Genomic DNA, 24,551 nt, shown 5'->3' on the forward strand with positions numbered 1-24,551 from the left:
AAGAAAAAGCCGCAGACGAAGAAGAAGCAGAGGAAGAAGAGGGAAAAAAAAAGCCACAGACGAAGAAGCGGAGGAAGAAGAGGGAAAAAAAAAAACCAGTCGCAACTCACAAACGAAGAAGCAGAAGACGAAGTAGGAGGGAGGGAAAAAAAAATCTAATGCAAACATACCTGAAGTTGAAACAGAGGACGGAACGATGGATTTCAGCCAAGTCCAACTTCAATTTCAATCGGTCGGTTGAATCAATGAATCCAGTGCAGGTTCTCTAGGTTTAGAGGCGTAGAGAACTTAATCGCAGAGAGACACTTCATCGGGAGAGAGAAACAGTGGAGGGTTGTAAATTCTAACCCTTTCACGTTATATTTCCCCCCACCACTAAACCTTTTTTTTTTTTTTGTTCACTTAAGGGGGTAAAATGATTCCATGCATCACACACCATTTAAAAACCTGTACTTCATCAAATGAAAAGTTTACAATTAGAATATAAAAAACAAATACTTAAGTGAAAGGAAAAAAAAAAACAAAAACACAAGGCGTTCGCCTTTCCTACCAAGTCGTCCACGGCGCCAAAGGCGACGCCTTTTGGACGCCTTAACACCAAAGGCGACCGCCTTTCCTACGTACACAATGGCGTCCCTCGCCCTGCCCCTAAAAAAAGGCCTGGATGCCTAGGCGTCTAGGCGACGCCTTGACAACTATGCTATTGACAACCTCGGTCTGGCCATCGGTCTGAGGGTGGAAAGCTGAGGAGAAACGGAGCTTCGTGCCCATCATCCGCCATAGGGTCCTAAAAATGACTGGTGAACTTAACATCCCTATCTGACACTATGGTGAGGGGCAACCCATTGTACTTGACAAACCTTATTAAAGAAAAGTCTGGCTACTATGGATGCATCGGAGGTTTTAGAGCATGGGATGAAATGGGTCATCTTCGAGAAGCGGTCCACAACCATATAAACAGAATCATGGCCTCTCAAAGTTCTTGGTAGACCAAACACAAAGTCCATGCTAAGGTCCTGCCAAGGGGAATGGGGAACGGGTAGGGGAGTGTACAATCCCGTGTTTTGCTTTTGTTGTTTGGCGGTCTGGCACGTCCTACACTGACTCACAACTCTAGCAACATCCCTCTTCAGCCCTGGCCAAAAGAATCGGTCCTCAACGAGGGTGATGGTCTTATCTCGATCAAAATGGCTAGCGACTCCCCCAGCATGCAATTCCCAGATCAGGAAATCTCGGAGTGAAGTCTTAGGAATGCACAACTTGCTTCCTTTAAAAAGGAAGCCCTCCCTAAGTAGGTAGTCCGAGTGGTTGACCGGGTTGCCTTCACTCGCACTAAAATCAGGACAAGTGGGGTATTAGTCCTTGACTCGCTTGAACCCTACAACCTCTACACTCATTGCCTGGAGTAGCACACTAGCCCGACTCCTAACATTGATGCGACTGAGGAACATGTTCACCCGGCTCAGTGCATCTGCAACAGTATTCTCGACACCAGGTCTGTGCTTGAGTACAAAAGTGTACTCTTGGAGAAACTCAACCCACTTGGCATGCCTCTGGTTAAGTTTCTTTTGGGCGCTCAGGTATCTCAGAGCCTGGTGGTCAGAGAATAGCACGAATTCTTGCGGTAAAAGGTAATGTAGCCAATAGCATAGTGATTGGACAACCGCATAGAATTTCTTGTCGTACGTGGAATAACGTTGCCTAGCTTCATTAAGCTTCTCGCTAAAATAGGCAACAGGGTGGCCGTCTTGTCCTAGGACACCACCTATCCCAATACCAGATGCGTCACAATTCACTTCGAAGACCTTAGAGAAATCTGGGAGGCGTAGGACTGGAGCTTCAATCATAAGCTTTTTAATCTCATTAAAGGCCTTCGTAGCACTCTTAGTCCATTGAAACTCCTTTTTCATGCAATCGGTGATAGGAGACATAATGGAACTAAACCGGGAGATGAACCTCCTATAGAAAGTGGCTAAGCTATAAAAGCTTCTTACCTCATGGACATTAGTTGGCTCTGGCCACTCTACAATCGCTCTCACTTTCTTAAGGTCAGCAGATACTCTCCGAGTTGACACAACAAACCCTAGGAAGATGACTTGATCACTCATGAAGGTGCACTTCTTGAGGTTGACATAGAGTTTCTCTTGTAAGAGCACATGAAAAACCTTCTGTAAGTGATCCAAGTGGGAAGACGGGGTCTTACTATAGATGAGGATGTCATCAAAGTAAACCATTAGGAACTTGCCAATGAATAGTTGAAGCACTTGATTCATTATCCTCATGAAGGTGCTAGTGCATTTGACAAGCCAAAAGGCATGACTAACCACTCAAAGAGGCCATCCTTCGTCTTGAAGGCTGTCTTCCACTCATCTCCAGGCCTAACCCTAATCTGGTGGTACCTGCTCTTGAGATCAATCTTCGAAAAGATCGAAGAGTTGGCCATCATATCTAGCATATCATTAAGCCTAGGGATAGGGAACCTATATTTGATGGTAATTTTATTGATGGCCCTACTATCAACACACATACGTCAGGTGCCATCTTTCTTTGGTGTGAGCAAGGCAGGTATAGCACACGGGCTAAGGCTCTCCCTAATGAATCCCTTCTGCAACAGTTCATCCACTTGCCGTTTGAGTTCGGCATGTTCTTTGGGATTCATTCGGTAATGGGGTAAGTTTGGAAGAGAGGATCTTGGAACTAAGTCAATAGCGTGCTGGATGTCACGTATAGGCGGTAACTCATCAGGTAGTTCCTCAGGGAATAACCTCTCGAATTTTCTCAACAAGGGTCGCACTTCTCTAGGAGCCTCAGTGAATAAGCGTGACCTATCGGTATTACTTTGTATGGCAACTAGAGCATAAATCACCCCTGACTCGTGACACTCCTTCAAATTGTTGTTGATTTAAAATGTGGAGTGTTTTCGTGGGGGTGTGTTTGGATGTACTTCCCTTATGTTCTGGAACCCTAACTTCCCTGGGGGCACTGGGGGTCACAGTCTGATCTTCTTCCCTTTGAACTTAAAGACATAGGTGTTAGACTTCCCGTAATTGGTGACATCCCGGTCATATGACTAGGGTCTACCTAGGATGATGTGGGCAACATCCATCTCTAGGACATCACACCACACTCGATTCTCATATCCTGCAAAGTGTAGGGGAACTAAACACCTCAGGTTAACGGGAATGGTGGACTGATCAACCCAGGTGACCTTATAAGGCTTGGGGTGGGGTTCAGGTTTGAGGCCCATTCGAACAACAGCACTCTTGGCGACCACATTCATGCAACTCCCGCTGTCTATGGCGACGCGGCAGTTCTTGCCCTGATGACATGTGTAAGTGATGAAAATATTAGTTCGCCGCCAATCATCGCTACTCCTAGGTTGTGAGACCATGCATCGCATGATGCCGAGCTTGAGGTCACCGGCCTCCTTGGTGTCCTCATCAGATATGGTCTCATCTGGTCTATGGTCCTTATACTCATGGTCCTGAAAACCCTCTTGGTCACCTTCTTCAGGGGTCTGCTCTCCCACATAAAGATATCTATTGGGACACTCTCTGGAGAAGTGACCAAACCCGCGACACTTGAAGCACTGTTGTTGCCCACTACTTTTGGGTGCTTCTCCCAAAATTCCTTTACCTTTGTTATCATATTGACGCTGTGGTGCAGCAGGGGGCTTTGGGAATCCAGTTGGGCCTTGGGGCGGTTTTCTAAATTGGGACTCCCCAACTTGGAAGCTTTTCCTCTGAGAATAAGTTCTCATGGAGGATTCTACCTCAAGAGCTATCCTGAACGCCTGTGGAACGTCTCGCACCAGGTGGGGTGCCATATGAGACTGAATTTCGGAGTTGAGCCCAGTAAGGAATCTGGATAGTGTCTGCTCAACGTCCTCCCGAATATGGCTTCTAATTTTCATTTTATTGAACTTGCTCATGTATTCGGTCATAGTTAACTTTCCTTGCTTCAGGGTATTCATCTCATTCAACAACTGGAGCCTATATGTGATAGACAAAAATTCCCTCTTGAGCCGCTCTTGCATTTCTACCCAGGTGGTGATTGGCTCAAGTCCTAGGTGGTCCTCCTGGTACTCTAAGTCTGTCCATAAGTCCTGGGTAGCTCCAATAAGCTTGAACTTAACAAATCGGTAGCGGACTTTCTCTGGTATATCGTAGAAATCGAAGTACCTATCCATCTGCTTGATCCAAACCAGAAGGATCCTAGCATCATTCTGACCATCATAAGTAGGGGCATCTACCTTAATCATCCGTTTGACATCAAAGCCCCTATCAGGATGCTCATAACCCTCATCATCTCCGTATTGGGTTTGGTGTCTTGGCGGTGGGCCTCGACCCCTACCTTGATCCCTACCACACCCTAGGCCTTGGAAGTTATCCCCTATCTGGTCATAACCATTAGTCTAGTTATTCTCGTTTACTTCCTCAGGGATAGGGCCTCTGCCCCTAGGTTCAGTGCCAGTTGTGTTACGGCCTTGCCGTCCATCAGGGTTTTGGGCACTTGTTTCGAGGGCAGCCAACTTATCGGTAAGGGCTTGGAGATTGACAACTTATGTTTCTTGTATGGCTTGAACGGCTTTCATGAATTCAGCCAGTTGCTCAGATTGGGTGGAGGTGCTAGGGGGTCAGACATATCCTGGTATGCTCTACCACTACGAGTGGACATAAGAAAATGGGCAGCCAAGGTATGGTTGCCACCAAAGACTTAAGGTCTACTCAGAATCTCCAATTGAGACAAGTAGTTAGCCCTTTCAATCTTGAGGTAAAAAATTTCCCTCTCAAGTATGTGCTTTTGGAGGGAATAGCGTCCAATGCTATTTGGTCTCGCCAACTTAAGAAGGAAAAGGGTGTCCTCTAATCTATGGTATCGCTCTCTTAGCTCAGACTCGACTACGGACAGATGGTGACGGAGACTAGACCTCAAAAGGTAAGACATGTGAACAAAGGGCAGCAGTACCTAATTACCCTAATCCTAGACAAAACCATGCTCTGATACCAAGATGATGTAGGGGATTTCCTAGAAGACTAGGGTCCCTACAAAAGTGACTCAATTAAGGTAAGACAAACTTAAGGGGGGGTCTTGGGATTAGGTTGGGGTTTAGGTATGCTCAACAAAACAAGATTCAACATGCAATAAATAAAGACAAATCAACATGTAGCCAGGAGCAATATCAATCTAATCGGAAAAACACATAATAATTTACTAAAGTTTCAAGTGGGGACATGGGGAAGGGAACAAACGTTATGCGAATGTTAGGTTCAGCACAAATCAATCTAGACACCAAATAAGATATGCAAACAATCAATGTCCTCTAGCAGCCAACTAAAATTGAAACTCAGGGTTTTAGAGATATAACAGTGAAGAAAAAAAAGACTTAAAACAGTAGGTAAATTAGGTATAAACGAGGGGGCAAGGGCTGGTTTCAATGCTAATGGGCTGCAACATATAACAGGGATTAATGGAGGTGGGGGGGTTTAGTTTGATTATTTACCTTGTTGCTGTCCTGGTCTGAGGAGAAAAGAAGAAGATGATGTCCTCCAAAACAGAAGTGCAGTCCACCTTATTTGACGAAGGAGAAGGTCCAGTTTGATGATGTAGTGCTCGGCAACAGCCCAACTTGTTGATGAGGAACTCAACAGCAACCCAGGTGGGGTCTTCTCGATGGAGGTGAAATTATGGAGTTGATCTCCAATTACTTTGAACAATGGCTGTAAAAGGGCAGCAGCAATAGAGAGAAACAGAAAACAATGAAGAGAGAGATGAAAGTCGAGAAAGGGAGGGAGAAAGACGAGAAAGAGAGAGGGAGGCGAGACTGAGAAACAAGAGAGAGAGAGATGTTGGCCTTTTTTCGTTGTTCATTCAATAAATAAAATCTCCTATCATGGCCAATGGCCTTACATAAATAATAGGATAATAACTAAAAAGGAAAAGGCTAATCTAGGAACATAATTTCAGAAATAAAGAAGTTTCCTAAAAAAAATAAATAGGAGTGTTATTTAGTTTCCTACTTAATTCAATGACCTAAATAAATAAGATACTGGGAAATAAACCTACTAAAACAACAAATCAAATGGGGCCCACAAAATCTTGGGCGATTGGAAAGAGAGAGGGAATCAACCAGCATTGGGTAAGGCTAGTCGATTCCTCCCTTCTTCCTTGCTTCTTCCTTCTACTTCCTTCTATTCTTCCAGCCACAAAGATGGCTGTTTCTTCTTCTTCTTACGTCTTTACACCTTGATGTCCCCATCATAAGCCCTTGTCTTGAGATGAGCTTCATGTCTTGACATCTTGAAGCTTGGATTCTTGGAGTTTGACATGTGAGCGTTTTTCTTCAAAGGTGTGTCCTTACACTAGGCACTACTCAACAACTATGGTTAAAGTGACTATTTGTTTGTTATCATCAAAACCAATTTAGGAGTGTGGGCATATTCCTAACAAGATCTGCTGAAATTGGGTGGATTGAAAGCGTCCGACTTTGTTTTGTTCATAAATGAAGGTTTGCTTATCATGCAACCCTAAAATTTACCCTTGATATTTATTTAAAAAAAAAATAAAAATAAAAATTGAACTAAATTTCCTTTCGAGTTGGAACCTAGTAGTTAATTTGGATGGGTAAGTATCAAGCAAATTTTTTTATTTTATCCTAGGCTTTGGATTTCAGATTTTTTTTTACCTCCTGCTAGTGTTAGTTGAAGCAGATATTGGGATATGATTTTTAAGCTGTCTTAACTTAGATATTTCTTTCCATCTCAGCTGGTCAGATTGATATTTTGCCCTAACTAAAGGTGTGGCCATATAACTTTGTGGATGCACTTAGACAAAAGATAATGAAACAACTCAATCTTCCGTAGTTTACTTGTTGCATTAAAAATATTACAATGTTACTATTGCTGTTGCTATGTCCATCTCACCTTGCATATTGCTTACTGTTTGTTCTTTATCTTCCTAGCAACTCATTTATGTTAAGAAATCAGAGAATAATATTTTAGCTTTGATAATATCATGAATCAGGTAAAGATTATTGGCTCGTATGGAGGCAGAGCAAGGCAAGATCTACCAAAGTTGGTTAAACTTGCAGAGACAGGTATCTTCAATCTCAATGCAGCTGTTTCAAGAAAATGCACATTTGAGGAGGCAGCCAAAGCATACCAAGATCTTGACAAGGGATGTATAGTAGGCCGAGCTGTTGTTGAGATAATGTAGATTGTAATCTCTCCATGTGTTTTGCAATTTCATGCCAGTTTTTGAGTTTTCAGTACAAGATCTGTAAGATCACTGGAAGAATAAGTAACTGATATATCTCTTTCCGCAATTGCCGGGTTAACCTTAATATTGCTTTTTGGAATCTGCATTTCATTCATTTCCAACTGAAAACAAGTCCACTGGATCTGTCATGCAAAGCCAATATTTGTGTATTCCATCACCATCTAATATCACCAATCCTTGTTCTGAGGGTGAATCCTTTATGATGCTTCACTTAGGTTTTATTCCCATAATCATTGGCTTCAGTAAGGCTAAGCCAGGACAAGAATTCAGAAAGGCCTCAAGATTCAGGATCATTACAAACCCAAGTTAACTTTGTTTAGAAATTTTGATAGTAGGAAGGGATAAACTTGGAAGATTTGGCAGCCAAATGTGTTTAAACTAGTCTTTTGAAATTCCCTCCCCTTCGCTGACAGAGGCAGCTTGAGTTCTGACCTAGTCTCCCTCAAAACTGTTCAGTCTTATATTACGCATAGCTATGGCATTCACAACAGAGTTTCTTGAAGAAACTTTCCTTTGTTCCTTTGTCTTGATTGATTGGCGTTTCAATTGGAAAAAGGATGGATCTTTACTCTCCAGCAACACTCAAGATTGAGAGTGAATCAGTGAGTTTCCCCCTGCCACCCCTTTTGTCACAACCCATGTCTATCTTTTCTCATAAGACACACCATTGGAGTTCTGGGATTTATCAGAGTTGAATTCTGAATCACTTGGATCTTGGGTTGACTCAGCATCACGATTTTCAACTTGAATACATATTATGAAGATGATCAATTAATTCTGTTTTTGCAAGTTGAAACAATTGGATAATGTAAGGGTGTCAATCGGTTCCACGTTTTTGGTTCGGTTCAGGATAATAATTTAAGGGTGTCAATCGGTTCAAGGTTTTCCGTTCGGTTCTATTAGACACCCTTGGATATTACTCCCTGAGTCTATACGATGAGAGCTGAGTCTTCCTGGGCAAAGGCTGATATAGCTATCTTCAGTAATGCCCTGTCCGGCTCACGTTTTGAGGAATCGGATTGGCATGAATTGGTCGGCTAGGATCCATATTGGCCCTGTCCATAGTATTGGCCAGATCGAAATGGTATCAACCTTGATCAATTATTTAAAAATAAAAAATATTGGTCCGTGGTATTGGTCATAAGGGTGTCAAACTATAACCGAAACCATTTACTGGAATCGAAACTGTGCAGTTATAATCGAATCGAACCACGCTGTAGTAAATTGATCCGGTTTTAGTTTTATAGGTCATAATTTTTGTTCGGTTCGGTTCATAATGAGAAACCCGATGGTTAACTGACACATAGTATTAAAACAATTTTAATTTCCATGAGTTTCTACAAAAAAAGGAAAAAGAAAAAGAGGAAAAGCACTAACCGAGAACTACATGTAAACCGAATAACAAAAATCAATTAAAACCGCTAAAATCAAAACAGAATAAAAACAATTTTAATTTCACCTTATCAAAACCAAAATCGTTTGACACCCTTAATTGAGAGTATCCAAAAATGTTGCGTCGACAGCAGGGTTCGAACCTGCGCGGGCGAAGCCCAACAGATTTCAAGTCTGTCTCCTTGACCACTCGGACATATCGACATCTTGTCTTATGAAAGGAATTTATATAATAGATTCTTATATTTTATAAGGAGAGGAACCCCCTCCCGATTTATTATTATATCCTAACTTCTAATGCCTATAAAAAATTTGGAATTTTTCACGTCCTAAATCAAGCTGTAATTTTGAAAGGGTCTCAAATTTTAGTAGTTATGTTCTTGAGATCTTCTAACCATAGTAAAAATTAGGGGTAAAAGTAGATCAGTTAATCGGATCTTTTAATCAAAATTTAAAATGACTAGCTATCAGCCTTATCGGATTTTGCCCTCTTATTGGTTTTGGTTATTGGTCCCTCGATGATTATCAAAATATATTAAAATCTATACAATTAGCATATAAATTTTAATTATGACATGAAATTAAGTTTACATAGGTTTATATATAACATATATTTTAATTTATATAAATTATAATATAATAATAATAAAGTGAATTAATGTGTGGAATTTGCAGAAATTGAAAAATCGAAAAAGAAAATAAATTAAAAGCCCTATAGTATCTCGACCCTTAAGTACCAATGATCCAGTAAATAAAATAAATATATATATATATATATATATATTATATTTTGATCCATTCAATAAGTTGGTTATTGGTCCGATCTTTGATCGATTTCTTATTAGCTTGATTTTGACTTTGATAGGGAAAATCTTAAATATTGGTCTAGTTTGATTTTTCTGATTGAGTTTAGTCGGACTTTCTGTTCGACCTCTGTCATTCATTTTTAGAGTTTCAATTCAATATAGCATTTCCACATTCCGCTATAAGGGTTTGAAAATGTTTAAAATACTCTAAGTGAGCTCATCAAGAACAATATAAAAAATAAAGGGCAAGAACTTAGAATTCAAATAGACCACCAAAATTTTGTAGGGGGTTTATCAAGATGTCTCATATTTATCCATTGATTAAACTACCAAATCATCAGCTAGTTAAAGTGTGGGACATGATGGAAAAGAACCTTGGTAAAAGTTACACTTTTACCATATCTATATTTCACTCATTTAACAAAACCCTCACAGTAATTTTTTTCCTTTTTCTTTTTACTTTTTCTGTGTTGGAGAATTATAAGCATAAAAAAATATCTACTTTGATATGATTATTTTTCACTAAAAGATCATTTGTAGCAAAAAGAAATTGAGAAAAAAGACAAGTTAATATAGACATGCAGACTAGAAATCAAAGATCTAATGATATTCCAACAAAATGTGAAACCATAACCCCCATCTTCGGCATTGTCATCAGACAGGGGACAATACGCCAAGAAAAGAGAATATTTATAGAAAAACTGATATCTCAACCTACACAAAAGCGCATCCATCTGTAGCTCCTCCTGTAAACTCATTGGCATCACTAACATAATAGAAAAGTACAATTTTTTACTGCAGATTATTGAGCTACTTAAGGTTCCATTTGGTTGCAATGAGAATTTAAAGAGAAGGAAAGTGAAATTTTCATAATTTAAAAAAAAAAGTTTTTAATCATTACCCCATATAATTGTATAAACTAAATTTTTTTAATCATATTTAGTAATGATATATTTTACATGTAAATTTTATTTTACATATTGTAGCAAAAGGTTTTGGATGCAAATTTTATAACCAAATATAGAATGATTTAAAGTTAATGTTAAAGTCACATGGCTAATGATATATATATATATATATATTTGTATGAAAATTTCACTTCTCTTCCCTTAAATTCCCCTTACAATCAAACATAGCGTAAGGTGTTTTGCTAGTTGTATTGGATAACTAGGACCAAATTCGAATTTCACTGTTTTTTATGTGTTGTATATGCGGTTCCCTCCCACTCTCTTGTGTACCCTTAACTAGTGTAATTTCATTATAAAAAAAAAAAAAAAAAAAAAGAACATGACCTTTAAATAGTTTGACTTTTCGAGTGGTTTTAACCAAACAGCCAACCAAGGCTTAGGAAAAAAAAGCTAACAACTGTCGATTAGTGTCAATTGTATGCTGCACCAGCAAGTAGGGGGAGTGTACATCTCATCGTTAAATAAACAAACTCATTATTGACATCTAACTGTAGTGTTCTTCAGCCATGGTTTAATGATATTATATATTATCACAATGGTTTTATTGGGTATTTAGTTGCTCTAAGAATTTTTCTCTGGATGGGCTAAATTGGTATAAAGAGTTGTTATGTTCATTTAGCGCTGGAGGATATTTTACACCTATGATCCTGAATATTCCTGATGTTTGATAATAATTTTCAAATAATATACAACCAAGGGTTGCAACTGGGCTAGCCTGGCCCATCCCAATATCAGGCTGGGATGGCCTCAGCCCAAGCCTAGCACACCAGTCTTTGGGCCAGAGCCAAGCTAGACTCAGGCTTTGGGTAACGATTGAACTTGTATATAATTTTGAAGTTTTAAGTATAAAATCTTGACTCTTACATGCCTTTATGGTCATGGTTTACTTATTTTCTTACATGTCATCATGGGGTTCAGGTGCACCATAGGATTGTCCTGGGACCCACATCAGCCCAACCTTGGGGTTGGAGTTTCTGGGCTTGAGCCTGACCTTAAAAAAAAAAAAAAAAAAAAAAAAAAAAAAAAAAAAATCCATCATACCCACCAAGTGGATGATAATCTGGCCAATTGTCAATTAGTTTGGTGGCGTGCGTGAATGAGTCAACCAATTGTGGGGTTCTTGTTTTAATCATTTTTATTTAGTTCCTATATTATGCTTGTTGAAAAGAACTTTGCCCATTTATGTGTTTCTATGCCAAGACATAGGCAGGTCGAAAACACCGTTAACCCCATTCAAATGTCTCTGCATGCCTTCCTATTAGTCTGCTGTTGATATAATGACCACATAAGTGAACGAAGTTCCTTTGCCCATTTTGTCTACATCTTAAATGCATCACCATTAATAATGGAAAATGTGCTTTCAAAGTTTGAAGATAGATTCTCTCTCCTCATTTAATAGTTATCATATTCATGAATTAGGGATGTTCACATATATTCACTTACGTGAAAATTCACCACTCTTCAGATAATTAGCAATTCCATCAAAATTTGAGGACCACCCAAACTACTAGATGATTCAGGAAAGGAAGTTCCGGATGCAAACGTGGTGGTGTTCCACTTCCTTATCTCTCTCTCTCTCTCTCTCAAAAGTCGGTTGGGGTCTCTTTCTATGACAAGTCAGCTATTGCCTTTATGGGGTTTCTCTTTTTAATATCCCGGTCCATTGCATGAAGTCTTCAATCTGGTTTTACCAAAAATAAGTCTCCAATCCAGTTGTTTTGTTACTAAAGAGAGGCTTGGTGAAAGGCTGATGGACGGATAATTTAAAATCTCAAGTGTTTGTTTCCATCTCTATACCTTCGTTCTTCCCCACAAGTCTGCACAAAGGGACTTAAAATATGTGAAATTACCAAAACCTAGACTCTCCATAAATGTCTTTCTTGTACAATGGTTGAAGTACATATGCGTAGACAAATTATAATAGGATAGATCCAATTCAATTAAAAATAGTCGATACACAAATCGTTCCCTTCCACGAAAATAACATGTACATGAGAAGAGAAGTCATTCTAGTACGTGGTTTAAGATAATGGAATCGATTTTGGGATTGGACAGGAGTGTTAACAATCCGATACAAATCTAGATTGGCCCATATTGGCCTAAATTGGATAGAAATATTTCTAATTGTCACTAAGAAAACGGTTTTACCTTATTACCCTTTGTTTGTACTGATCTAACAATAGAGTATCAATCAAGAATCGAGATTGAACAAGACCAATGCCAATCCAACAGATTCAGCCCAATCCTTTCCCATTCCTCAAACCATGTTCCTATAGCTAGCCAGAGAGTATGCTCGACATACTCTAGTTCGTAGTTGCATTATGGTTAAAATTTTTTTTTTTTATGGGGGTATTTGTTCCATCATGGTTGATTAATGTTCTAAGCTCCATAATTTTACATTTGTCGAGATTCTGAATTGTTAAGTTTATCTTGAATTCTTGACCCATTTTAAAGATTGATCCGTTCCGATATATTTTGGTGGTGACCCGAATGGGACGTTTTCTAAAATCTGTGATGGAACCAGAGGGGTTCGATTGGATTGTCCGCGAACTAATGGGTCGACCCGAAACTTGGAGTATATAATGTACTATCATCTTGTTGAGCAAAGGATTGTAATTTGGGGGGGGGTTCAATCTAGGATTTCAGGGCAAGTTTTCTTGTCGCTGTTTGGGTGTAATCTCTCTTCTACATAGTGAAGCATATTTCTTCTTTTCTTGAGGACGTAGCATACCACACCGAAGTATGAACCTTGTCAAATCTCTATGTTGTGCTGATTTATTGTCTGTTTATTTTCGTATTTCTCTTAGTATTTACTCTAAGATGAACTATTTAGATAATAAGGAAAAAATGCTCTCTGATTGTATGGTTCGTATGCTCAGACACAAGGGAAAATGATTGGTGTTTGCTCCAACATGAACTATTTAGATAATGAGGAAAAAATGCTCTCTGATTGCATGGTTCTTATACCTTGACACAAGGGCAAAATGATGTCCACCCTAAAGAAATACAAAATCCCCACCTCTATTGATATCTATGTGCATCCTAACGTAAGGATCTACATGACCAGAGTAAATAATAACCAGAGATATTCTATGCTGTCTTTTTCTATCCTTTTCACTAAAAAACATAAATCAAACCATCCCATCGTGTATTGCATCAAGAGGAGAATACCTACGCGTAATTGTTAAAAGAGGAGCATTCAAGTTTTCGCAGCTTGACTTATTGGCAGCTTGACCTATTCCAATTTCCACAATTTCTATATGGGTTAAAGAATTCTCGTGTAGCTCCAATTATCATTCAAGACTAGTTCAAGTAGACAATCTGTGGTGAATGCGATGAAAGCAAATTATTGAAAGTTCAGCAGAGTCTGCTTGACCCAATAGTCCACTTGCAGGCTCTACACCTATTTAATACATACTTTCAGACTCCAGCCCTCTATCAATGGACATATAAGAAGAAGAAGAAAAAAAAAAAGTTAAGTCATGGCGCAACACTTGTTTCTGTGTCTTATCATCATCTTATCATGGGTTGCTGTAATTGCATTACCATTCCAACCCTCACAAAATTGTCCACAAAACTGCGGCGAAGTGACCATACCTTTCCCGTTCGGCATCGGGGAAGGATGTTATATGGATGCTGAGTATAGCATAACATGCAACACCTCATACAACCCCCCAAAGCCCTTCCTTGGAGGTGTTGAAGATGGACATCTTGAGGTTCTTAGTCTACCATTGGATGCCGAAATCATGATCGAAGGCCGTCAATCTTACGCTTCTTATTGCTCGACTTCGAGCGGATCCAACAATACTTCTTTCAGTTTCAATGTAAGTCCATTCAGGTTCTCTGCCAATCGCAGTAGATTTACTGCTATAGGATGCAATACTTTGGCCACCATAAGTGAGCTTCAGGAGTTGGCTTTTGTCAGTGGGTGCCTGTCATTCTGTACTAATGGGACGAGTGTGGAAGATGGATCTTGCGATGGTATGGGCTGTTGCCAGAACAATATCCCCAAAGGGCTTCAGAGGTTCAATGCGGGTCTCTCAAATGCTGTTAGCCTTAATGGGTCTTGGGGTAACAGTAGCTGTAGCTTTGCATTCTTGGCTGCTGTGGACTCCTTCAGCTTTAAAATGTCAGATGTCTACCGAAACAGCCTAGATAGGACGAGTATTCCAGTGGCTGTGGATTGGGCTATTGGGAATTTAACGTGTGATGAAGCTGCCTCTGTAGATCCAACTAAGTATTATAGTTGTGGACCTCATACCAAATGCTCTAACTCCACTAATGGCCCTGGTTATCGATGCTACTGCAAGGATGGCTTTGAGGGGAACCCTTATCTCTCCACAGGATGCCAAGGTATAAATTTTCCGTCACATATTTTTTTTCCCCTGTATTTTCTTTTTTTAAAAGGCAGATTTGAGTACAACAATAAGGTTGTTCCATTATGGTTAAACAATAATATTTTCATAAAACAGAATAAAGTTGATACATTATAACTTAGATCCTGCAATGGTAGATTCTCGTGCACTGAATATGCTTTTTTTATTGAAATTTCCTTTACTATTTTATTTTTTAATTTTGTGGACTTGAATTATTTCAATTAGTAGTTTGAAGTTGTCCACGTGGCATTTTGTCTACCACTTTTTTATTTTATTATAAAAAACACAAGGTCGCACAGGCTACGGTCCTCTTCATGTATTGACTAACATTTCCATTTGAGATAAGAAGTCCAAACAACTCATGGCCTACCATTTTATACAAGGATAATTAAGTACCATACAATGAAGGCCATCACTGTCGATATTAGCAAAACTTTATACATATGCTTGATACATTGAATCTAAATGATTCAGACACCTTTGGATATTGTCAACTTGGTACTATAAATAGAGGTGCAACTTGGCTAGGGCTTGGTTGGATGAATAGGACTGACCAACCAGAGTCTGAACCCATAAAATTCAAATGTTGGGTTGGACTGAGTCACACCTATAAGTAGAAGGTTAGAAATTTAATAAGCCAAGTGGAGACTGGGTCAAGTTGGGAAAATTATTAGTAAACTTATTATGAAGAAATTGTATATAATATGCACACATGAGATGTTTAGAAAACTGCTAATTGTATATAAGTATAGTTTTCAAAGATATCATAAAGGGACAGAATTTCTATTTATGCCTTAACCGTATTAATTAGATTATAATAATTCATATTTCTGTCAGGTTCTTGATTTATTTCGTATATTTGTAATTTTAAATAGTATCTGCAACCTAATCCGTCCTGAAATCATGTTGGGTTTTGATTGAAACTCATAGATGAACTATTCTAATTCAAATAGGTTGAAATTGTTATGAACTATGAAGTGTTTGGTACTATAACTAACGTTGGTTTTTCTTTTTTCTTTTTGTTTAAATAAATTTGATGAAGACATAGATGAATGCAAGGAAGGATACAACAATTCCTGTGTCATGGAAGCAATGTGTCATAACACCTTTGGGAGTTATGAGTGCATATGTCCAAAGAACCACCACGGTGATGGTCTTGAAAATAGAGAAGGTTGTATGCACAATACTGGAGCTGTTCCATTGGTGGCCATTATTGCAGGTATTTCTTATTTATTTATTTTTAGTAAACCAGTTATTTCTTAATTATTTCATACCAACACAATTCATCAAAGGAGTTTATAATAATAATAAAAAAAAATAAAAAGAAAAAAAGGTAAGGGGTAAATATATTTAATATGAATTGTAATTTTGGTCAAAACTTCTGAAATTCTGGTATATTTATATAAAGAAAAGGGTTGTTAAAATTAGGGATGTTGGATACTGATCGATTGTGATCGGATTCAGATATCCCTGATTTGATATAGATACCATTAAAGGGATATGGATGCCAATTGAATTTGGATTTTTGAATATTTTCATACATCTCTAACTTGTGAATTTGGACCTTCCTCTCCCAATGAATACAATTTGATTTTAATCGATCTTTCTAGGTTCTCATAGCTTTTTTCCTCATTCTTTAGAATGTGTTGGGTTTTAAGAACCCTCAAAATCGTTAATCGGATTGGATAATTAAATGACTGGATAATTTGAATTCGGATCCAGATACCCTTTGATCGGATACGAATACTCTTAAACGGACACAAGATGCAAATCGAATTTGGATTTTCAACTTTCTGTTTACATACTTACTTAAAATTACTTAAAATTGTCATCATTTTAATGTTGAAGACTATTTTGATATTTTAAGTAGTGCATAGATTTGAAAAATTATATTTACACCACCCAAAAAAAGAAAAGAGAAATTTACAAAGTGGTTTTGATGCAGGTACTGGGCTAGGCATTATATTCCTATTTGCTTGCATCTTTTTGGTATACTGGGCAATAAAGAGAAGGAGGCTTATCAGACTCAGAGAAAAATTCTTTGAGCAAAATGGAGGTTTGCTACTACGACAACACATAGCCACACATAAAGGTGTTGCAGATATTGCAAAGATCTTTTCCGTAGATGACATTAAGAAGGCAACCAACAATTTTGATGAGAGCCAAATTCTTGGTCAAGGAGGGTATGGTACAGTGTACAAAGGAATTCTCTCAGATCAGAGAGTAGTAGCTATTAAGAAATCAAAAATAGTGGATCAGAGCCAGATCATACAGTTTATAAATGAAGTTGATATTCTTTCTCAAATCAACCACAGAAATGTGGTAAAGCTCTTGGGTTGTTGTTTAGAGACAGAGGTTCCATTGTTGGTTTATGAGTTCATCTCTAGTGGAACCCTCTATGAACATATCCATGAAGAGAATCATGCAACTTCTATTTCTTGGAAGGATCGTTTAAGGGTTGGTGCTGAAACTGCTGGAGCACTTGCCTATTTACACTCAGCTCATTCAATACCAGTTCTTCATAGAGATGTGAAGTCCACTAATATACTACTTGATGATAACTACACTGCTAAAGTATCTGATTTTGGAGCTTCTAGGTTGGCTCCTATGGATCGAATTCAGATGACCACATTAGTTCAAGGGACATATGGGTATCTAGACCCAGAAGGATTTTTCACCGGTCAACTAACTGATAAAAGTGATGTTTATAGCTTTGGTGTAGTTCTTGCAGAACTTTTAACGGGAGAAAATCCAATTTCATCAGAGAGAGCTGAGGAACATAGAAGTCTAGCAATGTATTTTATTTCTTCAATGGCAAATAACAACCTATTCGGGATTCTAGATGACAAGGTTGTTAAAGAGGGAAATAGAGAGCAGCTCTTGGGAGTTGCTAATCTTGTGATGAAATGCTTGAACGCTAAGGGGGAGGAGAGGCCCACAATGAAGGAGGTTGCAGCAGAGCTTGAAGCTTTGAGAATGTCTCCACAGCACCAATGGAAGCAAGTAAACCACATGGAGACTGATTACCTTCTAGGTGAGCGTTCAGCCCTTCTTGTTGGTGATTCAGGTGGCCAAGATACAGGTGGCCAAGAAAGTGTGGAAAGCAACTTCATGTTGGGTCTACAAATCGCTCGATGATCATCAAGGCTTGGGTTGGGATTTTCTAGTCTGTGGGCCAAGCTAGGCCACAAAAATATAGGCCTGAGGTGGGACCATACCAGGCTTTAGGTTAGGTCTAGCCCAACTCTCCAGCTCCCCCATCCCACGGGAAAAAGCGTGCATGTATGTAGGATAGTTTGATGTATTAAGTGGAGGAATATGCATATATTGATTAAAAATAAATGTGATATTTTGTGTAAAGATCTAATCTATAAATATGATATTAGCTGTTGATTAAGAATATCTATACTTCTTGTTGTATACTACTAATACAGTGATACTATGTTTTTGTTTTTATTTAGCACCCCAAAAAAAAAAAAAGAAGTAAAATAAAATAAAACTACGATTTTTGTTCTTACAAATTTTATTATTTATTTATTTATTTCTTTTTTGTTCTAGTTATTTTGCATAATTTTTTTTATTGGAGTGAAGTCATTTATAAATTAACTGGCTATTTGGTGTGGGTTAGTTGTAGCTTAATCTATTGATCTCTTAGATAAAAAAATATAATATTTGATAATGATTCTTTAGGCAAAAGACTAAGTTCAAATCTGTGTTTGTAAGAGTTTGGTATCGTTCTGAAAAAACGTTTCTAGTGTTTTTTCATTATATTAGAATAAAAAAACGTAAAAAACCGTTTGGTGGGATTATGTTGTATTTCGATTTTTTTGAAACGAAAATTGAAAAAAAAAACGAAAACGGAAGCCAAAGTCGGAACTCCAAAAAGGAGTTCCGTCACTATAGTTTCATTTCAAAATCCCTAATTAGGACCGATCGTTCCCGATAGCTGGAGCGTGAGGAGCAACTGTAGGTAAACCCTTCTCTCCTCTTCTTCTTCTTCTCTCTCTTCTTGTCTCTTCTTGTCTCTTCTTGTCTCTTCTTCTCCCCTGTTCGCACTTTTGTGTTTTTCTTCATCTATTCTAACCGTTTCTCCTTCTTCTTCATTTACTATAATCACAGATCAAACAGGAATGGGATTTAGGGCTTTTTCTGAGTGATTAAGATAGAAATATATTCTGGGTTGAAGATCAAGCTTCAACGTTTTGAGGAGAAACGTCGATCACACGCATAGCAGGTAACATCATCTTCTCCTTTGTTCGCTTTTCTCTTTTTCTCTTCTTCTCCCCTTTTCGCACTTTTGTGTTTTTCTGAATCTTCTGTTCTAACCGTTTCTCCTTCTTCTTCATTTACTATAATCACAGATCAAACAGGAATGGGATTTAGGGCTTTTTCTGAGTGATTAAGATAGAAATATATTCTAGGCAACGTTTTGAGGAGAAATTTCGATCACACGCATAGCAGGTAACATCATATTCTCTTCTATTTCTTCTTAAGAATTCATATTTCAATTAAAACATCAGGAAGAGGAGAAAATGTTAGCTAACATGGCCTAAATAGCCATATCAGCATGTAATTTGAATTTTTAATATTATTGTAAGTGGTTAATATTATAGCAGCCATTATAACATTTTCTCTGTCTTGGTTTGAAAGAGCAAGTTATACTCTTCCAGTTAGTGAAGGATCATGTGATGTCTTATTATTGAATAACATAACACAATTTGTGGGTTATGTCTTTGCTTAAGTCTACCACTCTTGGAATTTTGGGAAAGCTTTATAAGAAACCTGCTTTTGTCATGATCACATATTTGAATATATAGGTACTTCAGATTTCTAATTTTTACTTGGCTTCTAGAGGATGTTAGCAGGTTTTTCTTTCAAGGTCGGTTAGCTAGAATGCTAGATAATCTGATTACGTTGTTCCTCTTAATCTTCTCTTCTGAACCTCTTCTCTTTCTTCTAGACAGCAAAGGATGCCAGAACTAGTTGAAAACTAAAATCGATAACTATTTTGCCAAAACTGAAAACCTAAATTGATGTTTCAACCCATGTAGTACTTGTTTTATGGTACATTTATATATGTGGTACAAGTTGATATATTATTATGAATGTCATATATTTGGATGCTATATTAACTTTTTTGATAAATAAATTTCTGTTATAGATGACTTCTTCTATGCCCCCACCCATGATAGCAACTTGTGAAATTTGTGGAAAGAGTTGTGGTAAATATACAACCAAGTCGGATAAAAATATTGGAAGAGAATTTTTCAAGTGTGAAGATTCATGTAATTTTTTCATGTGGGTGGACCAACTACATCTATGTAGATGTGGTAAAGGTCAATGCAAAGTATGAACTGCGGTCAAAGGTCCAAACAAGGGACAGTATTTTCTATGTTGCCCAAGTTCAACTGGGGTAATTTATTTCTATGATTGACCTATACCTATAGATAATTTATGATTTTTGTTTAATTCGATGTTAAATTTCAACGACCCTAATCACATCTATTATTTGATATAGGCTGATAACCGTGGATGTGGTATGTTTGTATGGTTGAAAGATGAAACACATATCTCTACCATACAACATACATTATGTTCAGAAAGCTCAAGCTCAACATCAACATCATCCAGACCACTTTCCGTTTCAAACGAGTACATGAAAGGATATCTGGAAGGGACACTTAAAGGATTAGAGGACCAAACAAATAAGATGAAAGACATCCTCTATGCATTCAAGTCTTTAGACTTGGAAAAAAAGTGAAAATTTGGGGAATTATGTAATAGTTAACTTGCACAAGGCATTGTTAATACTGTATTTTATTCATCCTTTGGAAACCATGTTTTTTTTCGTTGGTGTGTAATATTTTATTGTCCCAAAAAAATTTATATGCTTATAGTATTTTAATGTTATTTTTGTAATTATTGACTTAAAAGAAAAAAAAAAAAAAAAAAAACCGTTTCTGAAACAAGCATTACCAAACGGCAGAAATGTCGTTTCTTAGTTCTGAAACTGTTCTAGAAACAGATTCACCAAACAGGCATAAATCGTTTAAAAACGGCGTTTTGACACAGAAACTGAAATTTTCGTTTCTGACACGAAACGAAATTTCTGGAATAGAAACGATACCAAACGGGCCCTTATTGTCTTATTCTGAATTAACCTATAACTTCATATCCATCCATCAGATTTGAGCAAGATTTTGGGAAAATATTATTTTCCATATATAATTGATCATCGGCCAGCCTTGGATCATATCTGAATCTTCGATTTGCTGTCATTGAATTTATTTTTAAAATTTGGTTTCTAAACCTGTCACTGCAATTCTGGTTTTCAATCGAGTTTTTGAACCTAATCCTTTTGGCTTCTAGGAATCCATCAAAAAACCTATTACCCTCACTTATCTACAGTTTCAAATACTTAATCAACATACCACACATGAGAACTTGATCACAACCCATATGAATTCTATTTGGTAATGAAATTATATATTGATCAAAAAAAAAAAAATTAGAATTATTTTGTAAGTTCCATGTGGTTGAAATTGGTTAGCATGCATTTATGCAGCTTTTAGTGTCCTACAATTATGGTGGATATTGATATAGTTAGTGTGATAGTAATGGAACTTGATATCAGTACCTGTTCATGAAGAAAGAGAGAGGAGAAAGTGACGATGGAAAAGAGGAGAGGAGAAAGAGAGGAAAATGTGAAGATCAAATGTTGGAGACATTGGCTGCCTCAATGGTCAAAATCTAATGCTGTACCTTGGGAACTAAGGATCAAGTATTGGCACCTTAAAGACCTTAAATGTTGGAGCCATTTATTTGAGAGTGCTTTAGACTCACAACCATGAGCAATGGTGGGACTTAGAGTTCATAGTATAAGATGCAAAAAATTTCATATTTTGTAGCGAATCATAATCTAAACCATGTTTAATGTTTGATCATTTGGAAGTCATTTATTTTTTCGGACTTTCAATTGTAATATCTGAATCTTCTCACAACTTCGTAGTAGTTGTTTTTACAGTTGATATTATAAGGTCCCTACATTTAAGACTCGATTAACCCTTGGATTGTCCTCCTCTTCTAATTGCTAATGCCATGAAATTTTCCATTACTAGCACGCAACACCTCAACATGAAAGGGTTTTTCCAACTTCCAGATATGCAACTGATTATGTATGCATTCCATTCTTATATGTATTAATCTGGAGGAGTTGTCTTAATTATAATTTCAGGTTTTGTTCTGCTTAAAGATGTTCATATTGAAATTAGTCTGTTTACGATTTTATTGGGAATATATTTTTTATCGTATTTGGTTGACATTTATTTAAAACTATATGAAAGGTCAGAAGTCTAGACTTCTCAAGTATCTATTTTGACATTACTCATGGGATCTTATGTAGTTTTTTATCTACTACCTATGTAGTTTTTGGAAGCATTGTCTCTCTGGTTTAGGGTTCTTATGATTACCATCACGACCTCCAAGATGGGTTCGATGACTCTGTAAGAAACTTTCATCATTCTAGGTGTTCCTTCCCCTCCAACCCCCCCCCCCAAAAAAAAAAGAGTAGCCTTAGTTCATGTGGTTATAATTTTTTTTTTTTTCTCATTTTGAACTAGGACAATAGTTAAGTCCTCATGCAAACATAAAGTGCAGACATAATTTTAACTTAAAAGACTTGTTCATTTAATTCCCATCGTATTTCTAATGTCTAGATTTGGGAACAAAAATAGTTTTACTTATCATTTTGTCTAAGGATGAAATAACTATTTAACTTGTATAGATTTGTCTGATGTTAATACTTTTGGATGATATAATCATTAAATGTCTAGTTGGATTTACTAATGTGTGACAACAGGGTAAATATGTATATGAAAAAATCATAATTATTAATTTTTTACTTAAAAACTTTTAGGGACAGAATTTTATTGTCTCTAAAAATCCCAGTCTTTGTTAGTTGGGATAAAAGATATTTGTCTCTAGAAGAAAGACCCTATTCGCGACAAGAAAAATCTGTCCCAAAAAACAAAGTTTTAAAATTTTTTACAATGGAAAAATTCCATCTCATATAATTTATGCTCTTTTGTGACAGAAATAAACTGTCGCTACATGGCCTTAACAACACAGTATTTACGACAGGTATTTCCGTCGCTTTAGTAATAATTTGCGATGGAAAAAACCCGTCTCAAAATCTATCGCAATTGACAACCTAGGGACGAAAAAATTTTTCCGTCTCATAAATTATGCGATGGCCATTGTAAAGATAGATGTGTGACAGAAGTTTTTACTGTCCCTAATAGGTATTAGCGATACTATTTTGGTATTTGGGACAGAAAATTTCCGTCCCAAAAACCCCATTTTCCTGTATGCTTGATTAGATGTAGGCCCACTAAAGAAATCCCATGTTGGGCTTGAAACACCAAATTTTATTACATGGTTTAGAACCAATTGTTTTAATTGGTTTATTATGTTTAAATAGTTTAACTGTCTATCAGTTTTAATCGATTTAGAACCAACGGTTTATCAGTTCAAAATTCACAACTTTAGAAGGCCTTCTCCTTTTACCGAAGAAAAAAAAAAAGAGGCCTTCTCCCAAATGTGGGCTACTCTAAAATGATTCCACAGGACCAATGGGGGCTAATATATACTCATCCTCACTCTAGGCCAGCAACATTTTTCTCTAACCTTTTTGGGTAGTGTCTAAATGGCATCTTTATAGGTGAGTTGTAATCTTTTTCTTATTGTTCATTGTTTTCTTGCAAAAAAATCTTTAAGTTAAGAGTTAAAAAAAAGAGAAAGGAATGAGAAAAGAATGCTCCTTGTGCTTAGACACAGAGGGCAATGAAATGATGCCCCCACGCTTGTAAATCCCAAGAAACCAACCCCTTATTGATGCCCATGTGTGTCCTTAATTAGCTCTAGTGTTAGCGCAAGGGTCACAAGACCAAGGAGTGTTCATTTCTCCTAAAAAAGAATTGAATTTTTCAAATATAAACCACATAATTATATTATGAACTAATCATTCCATATTTAGTTATAAAATTTCAATTTAATTTGCATCTGAATCCCTTTGATTATTAAAAAAAAAAAAATCTAAAAAAAGCATTATTGTTAAATATGATTAAAAAATTAATCCGCATTTATACAATCATGTTGGATAATTAATTTTCCTAACAATCAAACGGAGTCTTGGGGAATAACTCCAAAAAGTGGGGAAAGTAATATCAATGCTCTCAGTACAGTATGATTCAAATTATGAAATGGGCCGACCCAAAAGATATAGAAGCCATTGTTTATGGGCTACGGGACCAAAAAATCCCATTCATGTTTAAAACATATGCCATTCTATGTGGGCTGACTGGACCAAAATTAAAGAGAAAGAAAACCCATGAACTCTTTGTGAAAGAGAGCCATTTTGTGGTGACATTTGGCGGGTCCTCCACTTATACGGGTAATCAAAACTCAACTGTGAATATGCCATCTGAGTCAAAACTAAAGTAATAGAGTTATAATCAATCACTTACATTATTACATAATTAAAATTTAATTTTATATTATCTGTCATTTAATTTGGCTATTTGAAACCAGAGGAGGCAGCAAATTTTTTTTTTTTTAAGTCTTCCAACATAATCAAGGAAAGGTTTATAAGTCCTCACATATAATAATATGACAGGTCAGTTGAAGCTAAAATTTTGTAATAAGTGGGTTTCAAGGTCCCTAATAGATGGATA

General features: G+C 37.1%; 2 protein-coding genes, 1 long non-coding RNA gene and 1 other non-coding gene across 4 annotated transcripts in view; 3 read left to right on the top strand and 1 right to left on the bottom strand.

Annotated features, from left to right (window-relative positions):
* LOC122076315 overlaps positions 1-7,342 on the top strand; it is a 47,864-nt gene extending 40,522 nt beyond the window's left edge. The window contains exon 12 of the mRNA XM_042641630.1: positions 7,024-7,342. Within this exon, the coding sequence (XP_042497564.1) occupies positions 7,024-7,215 (192 nt within the window). The 3' untranslated portion in view covers positions 7,216-7,342. The remainder of the gene's footprint in view (positions 1-7,023) is intronic.
* Positions 7,343-8,792: 1,450 nt separating this feature from the next.
* On the bottom strand, positions 8,793-8,874 carry TRNAS-UGA. Its single transcript has one exon. It is a non-coding gene; the product is annotated as a tRNA-Ser (tRNA).
* Positions 8,875-13,772: 4,898 nt separating this feature from the next.
* LOC122076317 (wall-associated receptor kinase 3-like) overlaps positions 13,773-24,551 on the top strand; it is a 28,308-nt gene continuing 17,529 nt past the window's right edge. Inside the window, exons 1-3 of the mRNA XM_042641631.1 lie at positions 13,773-14,797; positions 15,863-16,039; positions 16,766-17,955. Coding sequence (XP_042497565.1) covers positions 13,927-14,797; positions 15,863-16,039; positions 16,766-17,955 — 2,238 coding nt within the window. The 5' untranslated portion in view covers positions 13,773-13,926. The remainder of the gene's footprint in view (positions 14,798-15,862; positions 16,040-16,765; positions 17,956-24,551) is intronic.
* On the top strand, positions 18,912-19,548 carry LOC122076062. Its single transcript, XR_006139420.1, has 2 exons — positions 18,912-19,054; positions 19,182-19,548. It is a non-coding gene; the product is annotated as an uncharacterized LOC122076062 (long non-coding RNA).

The sequence above is a fragment of the Macadamia integrifolia genome, chromosome 4, assembly GCF_013358625.1.
Source record: "Macadamia integrifolia cultivar HAES 741 chromosome 4, SCU_Mint_v3, whole genome shotgun sequence".
NCBI classification, from domain to species: domain Eukaryota; kingdom Viridiplantae; phylum Streptophyta; class Magnoliopsida; order Proteales; family Proteaceae; genus Macadamia; species Macadamia integrifolia.